A 10,141-nucleotide genomic window follows, 5' to 3' on the forward strand; every position below is an offset into this window, starting at 1 on the left:
GTACTTTCTTATTTCTTATCAAGTTTCCCTCAAACATTGCTTCTTGGGCTCTTGCATCACAAATTGTATCTTTACTAATTTAATAAATTGAATGTTTCGACAAAAAAAAAAAAAAAAACCTAGCTAACGAATTGTTGATTATTATCATTGTATACAGTACTGGAAGAAGCTGATCAAACCTAGCTAACGAATCAGCAAAAAGCACAGTGGTAAGAGGCCTATTATTCCAACTAGAATCCATAGGTATAAAGATTTGGTTACCAATTTGTTAATACAGGCTATCAAATATGAGGTAGGTGATGAGCTTAATTTGACAAAAATGAAGAGTTAGGCTTATAATTTTCACCCACTTCCAATATCATATACATCACCAAGCCGATCAACATTGACTTTGTCTTAATGCCACGAATTAATAATATACATAACCTAATACTATAATATGTATTATAATAGATAATAAACATGCGTGCGAGTCATTTTCAGGATGGACCGACCATTTGGCTCCCTATTCGGATAATTAATCTTACATTCTGTTATATATGTATGAAGTCTTATTGTCCTCCTTAGTTAGTCCTTACTGGAAAGGTGTAGCACTAGCTGCCCACTTGTTTAATTTCTTCCGGATCCATACCATTGACCTCGCATTTTCTCACCTCTTTGTTTATATATTTTTAACTTTATTTTTATGATTCTTTTTTCCTTTTGACGCTTTAGATATTTCAGAATCTCAGATACACATATAAGATATTGACTTCACCTACATGCATGATGGACGGAAACACCAAGTCCGAAGGTTTATCATCATGATATAACATTACTTTTGGATTTAACATTATTTTCAGTTAGTCATTTATGAACTTACACGTTGATTAATATGCATATGAATATATAAATATAGAAATATGTTTCTCGTGGTGAATTCTTCTAGTACGTGGTATAGAGTCAAATTGCATGTGGCCCTTAACTTAGGTAACTGCAAGTCATGAGCTCGCTACGTACAAATATAAATATTATTGTAAAAATTAAATACATCGAATCGCCATGCTATGGGAGTCACCGCGTCGTCATCTGCTATCTCAGTTTACTACTCTGAAGTTTCTTGGTACATGAAGTTTTTTTCTAGTCCCAGTTTGGTACCTAAACTCATAATTCTGGGACATTTCATACATATGTTAAGTTTTCCATCAGAACCTCCATAATTGATGATGTGGCTCCCACATGGACAATGACTGGGCGCCACATGTCAATATGGGCCCACGTGGGTATTAAACAATTAAAAATAAAAAAACTTTTCTCTTCCTCGATCTCTCCCACTCCTCCGTCTTCACCTCCCTGACCCACCTCCTCCTTCTCCACCACCACCCTTTTCACCCCCTCCATTCTCTCTCCCTAGATCAACCTTCACCTACCCCAACCTAAACTACGCCACCCTATCGCCTTCATCACCGCCATTGCCCAAACCCTAAACCTCAAAATCCAAATCCAAATCCAAACCCTCAAAATCTAAATCTAGACCCTCCAAATCCAAATCAATGGCGTTGCTAAGTTCGCCACCAACGAAGAGATCAATGCCTTGATCGGAAGCCTTGGCCATGGTGGGGATTGTCATAGCCTGCTTGATTTCTTTGATGAGTTGCGGGTCGGACATCAGGGCGATGCCGCCTTGGTCGCGAATGTCGGTGGGAACAAGCTTTAGGGCCATGATGGCACATGCGCTGGCCTCCTCCACGACCTAGGCTTGTTGGTCATTGACGATGTTCATAATCACATTCTTGCGGAACATTTGGGCGAGCCCACTTTGACGGAGAATGATGACTTCTTGCTTTTAGCGATTGCGTTGTTTCCGTACACCACAACCACTCCTAAACCTGTCATTTCTAGAGAGAGAAAAATGAAGGTTCTAGAGAGAGATAGAGGGTGTGAGGAAATAGGGTGGTGATTGGCGAGGGTTTCGGGAGGGGAAAAGATTGGGATGGTCTATATAGGGTGTCATTTGAATGGTTCTAAGAAAAAGGGGTGGGTGAGGGTTGATATAGGGAGAGAGAATGGAAGGGGGTGAAGAGGGTGGATGAGAGGGAGAAGGCAGGTCAAGGAGGTGAAGAGGGAGGAATGGAAGAGATCCGGAAGAGAAGAGGGAGGGGAAGAGAAAAGTTTTTATTTTTATTATTTCATTTTATTTATTTATTTAATTCTTTATTTAATTTGTAATACCCATGTTGATACACAAAATCAGTGAGGACTTTGGTATAACAGAAAATGTTAAGTTTGTGACCTTCGCTAGATTGCTCCGGTCACTAGTGTGGATAAGTATGTAAATGGATAAAGATAGGGAAGCAAACACAAGATGTACGTGGTTCACCCAGATTGGCTACGTCCACGGAGTAGAGGAGTTCTCATTAATTGTGAAGGGTTTACACAAGTACATAGGTTCAAGCTCTCCTTTAGTGAGTACTAGTGAATGATTTAGTACAAATGACATTAGAAAATATTGTGAGAGAATGATCTCTATTTATAGAAGAGAGTTTCTAGTTTCATTCTGATATTGACAAGTGTCATTTTGTGATTGGCTTCTGATGTTGACACATGTCGCGCTATGATTGGCTTCTGATGTCGACACGTGTCGTGCTTTGATTAGCCTTCTGGTTGGAGGGAAACTCTTATGTGTCCTTGACGGTATAACATTGACCGGTGCTCAGTAGTTTCGGGATTGGTCAAGTATGGAACAAACAATGCTCCCCTAAGTTCCCGAGTGAGGGAAGCTCCTCGGTTGGGGACTTGCAAGCTCCAAGCCATTGAATAATCACGAAACTTTTAAGTACTGAAGTGTGGTATCATTTTCACTTGCCTTATCTATTTCATATATAGATGTGGCATCTTTTCTGGAAGTACTTTTCCTCCATCCAGGGGTGGTATCTTTAACCGATGAAGATGCACAAGGTAATGTATCAATTTCACTTGAAGCTTACTTGTAGTTTTGGGCTTAGTCAAGTGCGATACAAACCCTATAGTAGGAGTTCCCCAAGTCGCCGAGCTAGGAGATTTGCCGAATGAGGTAATAGACACGGTAAGCAATCGGACTTCCAAGCAAGCAACCTGGATCGGAGGTTCAACTTCGGTTTTCGATTGATTGTTCTCCTTCTCCTTGTGTCGTAAACAGCAACAAGGATAAGGAGAAGCAAATTGAGAAGAGATGATATGAGATACTTTTGTTTTTGAAGAAGTAACTTTCCACATGCTTATTCTTGAATTGGGCTGGAGGGTTTTCTGGTTTCCTCCAGAGTATAAGGCCGACTCAAGAATTTGAGGGTCAAAACAAGTCCATCAAATCTAGAGTATGTTCGACCCTGATGATATGTGATACTTTTTCTATTGACAAAGTAGTGGATGTATCGGTACGTGTTCTGTTACACTTGTCTCCACATGCTTCCTTGTATCCTTCTCACTTGCCCTATCTGTTCCTCAGGCATATGTGGTATCTTCTTTGGAAGCATAAGATGTTGAAGATGAGTACTCGAGAGCAATGTCAGGTAAGTAATCAGGCAAGGAGTTCTAGGCAGTCAGTTCCTGACTGGAAGCTTGATTCTAGAATTATGACTTTAGGTATCGAATGGGACGAAAAAAACTTCATGTATGAAATGTTGAAAACCAAGAAACTTTAGGGTAATAAACTGAGATTAACCCAAATATCCTCTATATGTAAATGTTCATGGCAATTGTAATGTATTATTATTAGTATGTATATTGTGTTGTTGCTTATTCTAATCTACAGGGAGAGAGAGTAGAGAGAGATGTATTTGTAGGGTGTAGAGGATGTGTTATTCCTTCTACGCAGTGCTTTTATTTATAGTAATAAGGGAGGGAATAATAGTGCTTTTATTTATAGTAATAAGGGAGGGAATAATCATTCTCCTCCAATGAATACAAGTCCTAATAGGGAAGAATAACTAGTATAAAATCTTAACTAGGATTTACACAATCATACTTAAATACAATGTTTATAACACTCCCTTTTGAGTGTGTAAATACTCATGTAGATTTAGCATCATGTATAGTTGAGGAAGTCGACTCATCGGCACTGATTTTGGGAACACGCTAATCCCAAGTAAAGTAGGAACTTGCATATGGAACTAAGTCTCACAACAAACCCAATGGCTATGGTAAAAACCCAAGTAGGGACAAAAACCATAGTCTAAGGAAAAATGCGTGAGAGAATGCAAAGTCAAATGAAACATATATAGGATGTCATCAGAGATAACCCAAGGTGGATGCCTCGTCAAAACCTCGTTAGGTAGTAAAAACCCAAAAGAAAAAATGCTTATAATAGTAGGAAAAAAAAGTACATTAAGATCAAGCAAGTATACTTTAGGATACTTCCCCTGAGTTTGACATACCTATTCCTTAAATAAGCTTCTGAAACACCGCATTCAGTAGTGATTTGGTGAAGAGGTCGGTCAGATTGTCTTGTGAACGGATTTGCGTGACTTCAATCTTTTGATGCTCTTGCTGTTGATGTTAGAAGATGAACTTTGGCGCAATGTGCTTGGTGTTGTCTCCTTTGATGTAACCCTTATTGAGCTGTTCGATGCATGCTGTATTATCTTCATAGATCGTCGTTGGGACATCAACGACGGGGTAAAGATCGCATGAGCTTTGAATATGGCCCATAACTACTCTTAACCATAAACATTCTCAAGTAGCTTCGTGTAAGGTGATAATTTCAGCATGGTTAGACGAAGTGGCAACTACGATGCCTCTAATAGTAAAGACATAACCCGTTTGCGAGCGTGCCTTGTGCAAATTAGATAAATATCATGCATCGGCATAACCAACAAGGCGGAAATCAACTCGAGATAAGGGGGATGCAGAATCACTCGAGGATACGTAAGGATAGAACAATCCTAGATCTGTAGTACCATTAAGGTAACAAAAGATGTCTTTAACACCAGTTCAGTGTCTGGGCGTTTGTGCATTACTGTATCTTGCCAAAAGATTAACAGGGAAGGAGACGTCGGGTTTAATGAATTGAGCTAAGTATAATAAAGCGCTTATCGCACTTAAATAAAGAGCTTCGGGTTCCAAAATCTCTTCATCATCCTCCTTTGGACTGAAGAGATCTCGTTTTGCATCTAGCGATCGTACGACTATAGGAGTACTCTAAGGCTTCATTTATCCTCGTTAAAATGGTGCAACACCTTTTGGGTGTAGTTCGATTGATGTACTAAGATTCCATCCAATTGGAGCTCTATCTCAAGACTAAGATAATATCGAGTCTTTCATCTCAAATTCTAACTTCAGGTGCGAGACAGTTCTCTTAAGCTCTTCAGGAGTTCCGATGAGGTTTATGTCGTTGACATAAATTGCAACTATTGCAAAGCCGGATTGTGACTTCTTAATGAACATGCAAGGGCATAATTCGTTGTTCACATATCCCTGACTAGTCAAATACTCACTCAAACGGTTATACCATATTCTTCAGGATTACTTTAAACCGTAGAGTGAATGCTTTAGCATAATTGATGTGTTCCGGGGTTTGGAAAAATTTTATCCAGTCAATTTAAGTCATTAAGGAACTTTCATATAAATTTTCGTATCAAGATCCCCATATAGATATGCAATTACTATGTCCATTAGCTGCATACTCAGTTTTTTCAGAAACTATCAAACTGATAAGGTAGCGAAAAGTAATCACATCCATAAGGGGTGAATAAGTTTTGTCATAGTCAATCTCGAGGGATTATGAGAAGCCTTGCGTAACAAGACGAGCGTTGTAATGCACAATTTCGTTCTTCTCATTATGCTTCCGAACGAAAACTCACTTGTAGCCAAATGGCTTCACATGTGGAAGAGTAGGGGTTACAGGTCCAAATACCTTACATTTTGCAAGCGAATTGAGTTCAACTTAGATTGCTTGTTTCCAGTTTGACCAATCAGTTCTACGTCAATATTCATTAATGAAACGGGGTTCAATGTCATTGCTCAACATGATCTCAGTAACTACTGCATATGCTAATGCATCGTCGATAGTCATCTTATTTCTACATTAAACATCATCCAAGCTAGCATAATGGCCCAAAATCTCATGATTATCGGGTTCAAGGATGCTTTCGTAATCTATAATTTTCTCATGAGTTGGATAGAATGAGTAAGCGATAGTCAAATTCATAATAGGCTCAACAGTTTGTGTTGTGGGTTTCTTCTTCTAGGGGTGTGAATCTTTTGAACCAAGTGGTCTGCCATGCTTTTGTGTAGGGGCAGAGGATTGGCAAGCCAGTAATGTACGTGGATTGGCCAAAGTGGCATCCTGGGCCTCTATGAGGGAAGTCCATTGTAAATTTGGTACATCCAAGAAAGTTGGAATATGTGATCTTGTCACTCGTGCTAGATTCGTGAAAGCATCTGGCATGCTCTGAGCTACGCTTTGAAGATCTAATATGCACTACACTTCAGTTTCAGACTAAGCAATGCGGGGATCTAAATGAGACAAAATGGGAGTCATCTACGATAATTCGCGTTGTTCTTTAGGAACAGTGACATTCTTATCTCCCCCTAATGACGTGAGTACTGTCTTATAGAAGTGACAATCTATGAAACGAGTGATAAAAAGATTTACTGTCAAAGGTTATAAGTGACAGATAATTGAAGGAGAATCATATCCGACATAGATTCCTATCTTTGTTGGGTCCCTATTTTTGTATGTAAGGGGGGGCGAAATCGACACATAAACCGCACAACTAAAAACACGCAGATGCAATATGTCGGGTCTTGGTAAGTAACAGGCCTCAGATGGACTAAGATGGCTGGGTGCAATATTGCATGGCCCCAAGAAGCGATCAGGAGTTTGGTACGTATGACCAACAATCGAGTAATCATTTATAAACGCTTAATGAATGCATCTGGCAGGCCATTCTAGGTGTGAACATGGAGTATTGGATGTTCAACTTTAACCCCAACCGACATGTAATAGTCATCAAAAGTGTTAGATGTGAATTCTCTAGCATTATCCAATTGAATAAGTTCGATTAGATAATCAGGGTGGTGAGCCCTGAGCTTGATAACATGAGCTAATAGTTTGGAGAATGCAACGTTCCTTGTGAACAACAAGTACACGTGTGACCAACGTGTGGAAGCGTCAGTACCATAAATATCTAAATGGTCTACATGGAGGGTGAATCGATCCACCAATGTTCCCCTGAATCCTTTGTAGAAAAAATAGGAAGATTCGAACGAATCTTGTCCTACGAAGGCTTAATAATAACCTTTCCCATGGAGCAGGTTTGACATGCGATTCCTTGAATCGAACATAACTTCGGGTTAATGGATGCCTGTGTGAAGATTTAAGGATGTGGTGCATCGCTGTTCGTTCAGGGTGTCCCAAACGATTATGCCAAAGTGTAATTTTGTGCGCGGTCCTTGAGGTAGATGGCCACATAGTGGCTTTCTATAGGGTGTATGGTTGTAGTATACAGACCACTCGAGATACTCTCAATCTTTTCTAGAATATGCTTTTGGCCATATTCGTAGGAAGTGGTGCATAGAAATTCAACTTCATTTTCTACATAGGTTTCAATGTGGTAATTATTATCTCTAATGTCCTCAAAACTCAACAACGTTTTGCCGAAACGTGGAGAATAAAGTGCCTCTTCAATGGTTAAGATTGTACCATTGGACAACATTATACATGCCTTATCGTATCCTTCGATCAAGTTGGATGAGTCTGAGAGGGTTGTCAGAGGTGCATTCTTAGGTACAAAGTTAGTGAAATAGATGCGTTCATGCAAAATGGTGTGCGTGGTTGCACTATTTGCCTGACAACTAACTTTCCCACTAGTCATACCTAGAAATAAAAATTAGGGTTAAACTCTGTTTACAACCCTTTCGTGGTTTTCAACATTTAGTACATCAATTTTTTTTTGTCCCAGAGTCATACCTAAAGTGTTAATTTCGGGACAGTCTCATACATCCATTAGTCAAACTGTTAATTCCTCTGTTACGTGATGATGTGGCGCCCATGTGGACAATGGGCGCCACGTCATCACTTAACGGGATAATTAATAGTTTGACCAACAGATGTATGAGATTGTCCTGAAATTAACACTTTAGGTATGACTCTGGGATGAAAAAAACTTGATGTACTAAATGTTGAAAACCATGAAATATGAGGGTAGTAAACAGAGTTTAGCCCTAAAAATTAATTTGAATCAGTCACATGCATAAAATTCAAAAATAAATATCCATTCAAAATAATTTAAGTATTCAAGGGTGGTAATGAAAAAAAACTGAATATCCAAAAACAAATCACCAACAAATAATCCAAATATAAAGGAAAATTGTTCAAACTTAAACAAAAAACAAAAGGGGGGGGGGGGTTCGGCCACAAGGTGGAATTCGGCCCCTAAGGTTCTAAAATCAACTAAAAATAGTTCATGTCTAAGATTATAATCTTCCATAGGGGTAATGATCTCTTGAAAATCAGAAACCTCCATTTTGGTATTTTTCGGTCCATCCACTTGCACAAAGTTTGATTCAAACTTCTTATGACGAGAATGATATTCAGCTACAACAATAGGGGGAGCATGGCAAATACGGGACCAATAGTCATTTGAACCACAATGATAGCACATGTTTGCATCCATGGTGTCAGGTGCTTTACCTTTATTCTTGAAGTTCAGGGCTTTGGGAGTGAGGTTAGAATGCTTATGAGCTCAGTTTCCTACCCTAGATGGACATTGGCTCTGTTGACCTTGATGGGGTGGCTTCTGGCCGCCCCTACCATGTTTACGTTGGCATTTTGTTCACTGGTTTGTGCTATAGTGTGCTTCAGGCATAACAGTCGCCCCATTACGTCGAGCTTGATGATTCTTCATCAACAATTGATTCTGGTTTTCAGCGAGAAGTAAAACATAGATCAAATCCGAAAACTTAGTGAACTTTTGAGCTCTATATTGTTGTTGCAAGACAATATTGGTAGTAGAGAAGGTCAAATAGGTATTCTCAAAGAGATCATCTTTAGTCGAGTTCTCATTACAAAACTTGAGAAATGATCAGATTCGACTAACTTCAGAATTATATTCATTCACAGAAAGTCTTGGAAGCGTAAATACTGCCAGTCATGTTTTACTTCAGGTAAGAAAATGTCATTTTGGTGATCAAATTGATCAGCCAAAAAGACCCAAAGTGCTCGTGGATCTTCCTCAGCAAGGTACTTGGTTTGCAGACATATATTGGTTTAAAGTTTCATGGAAAAACTTCGAGTTTTCATGGGTGATGTTTTTAAGGAAAACTTCAGGTTTTCGAATTAAGACATGTTTCTGGAAACTTTGGGTTTCAAAAGAATTATGAACTTCAGGTTCATATGTTTTTCCAGACAAACACAAATGTATATATAAAAATATGCAACAAGTAAATATGCAAATAGATCTTCAGGGTCTATATTATAATTGAATTATTGGAACTCGGGCCAAAATTAAAGTGTAGGTGAAATATTATAAAGCCCAAATTGTCTAAAAAAAGGCAATTTAAACTCGGGGCCAAAACAGTGGACCAAAGCCCATGGGTGGGCTAAGTGATTATGGTCATGCGGCCTAGGCCTAAAATTTAGGCTAGAAGGGGCACGGGCCTAGTTGCAGGTAGGCCCAGCGTCACACAAAATGGGGCTGCAGACATAAGCCTAGTGATAAAAGGCCTAAACGCACAAATTAGCAAGAGCCCATGCAAGGGTTGATCCAGTGCTGTGCAGACACATGTGCACTAACATAAGGGCTGGGCTTTGGTGCGATGCGGGGGCAGATGAACCCAGGGGGACGCAATCTTATACGTTGCACGATGACACTGTAGCCCTAAAGATTGTTGTCGTAGGCTGAGTTTACAAAGGCCCAATTGGGCTCTGTGATGCATGCCGAGAGAATCAAAGCTCATGTGGGCTTGGGTCAAGTCCAAAATACCCCAAGGCTGTGCTGGATTGTGTCACCAGGGAAGGAGACCGGCATCGCTATTTTAGGTGGCTGAGTTTTGGGACATGGTTCTCGGTGCAGAACTGTGGGTTCGACGGCGAGCCAATCCTAGTGACGGAGGGAAATACCTCAACGTCGGTGAGGAGGAAAGAAAAACCCGTGAAATTCAATCTCGAATTTCACCCAAATTC

General features: G+C 39.7%; 1 protein-coding gene across 1 annotated transcript; it reads right to left on the bottom strand.

Moving 5' to 3' along the window:
* Positions 1–956: 956 nt before the first annotated feature.
* LOC126601516 (pyridoxal 5'-phosphate synthase PDX1-like 4) lies at positions 957–2,116 on the bottom strand. The gene is given in 2 exon segments (XM_050268243.1): positions 957–1,797; positions 1,800–2,116. Coding segments are annotated over 2 exon segments (411 nt in total). The 5' UTR covers positions 1,876–2,116; the 3' UTR covers positions 957–1,462.
* Positions 2,117–10,141: the final 8,025 nt, after the last annotated feature.

This window comes from Malus sylvestris, chromosome 15 (genome assembly GCF_916048215.2).
Source record: "Malus sylvestris chromosome 15, drMalSylv7.2, whole genome shotgun sequence".
Lineage (NCBI taxonomy): Eukaryota > Viridiplantae > Streptophyta > Magnoliopsida > Rosales > Rosaceae > Malus > Malus sylvestris.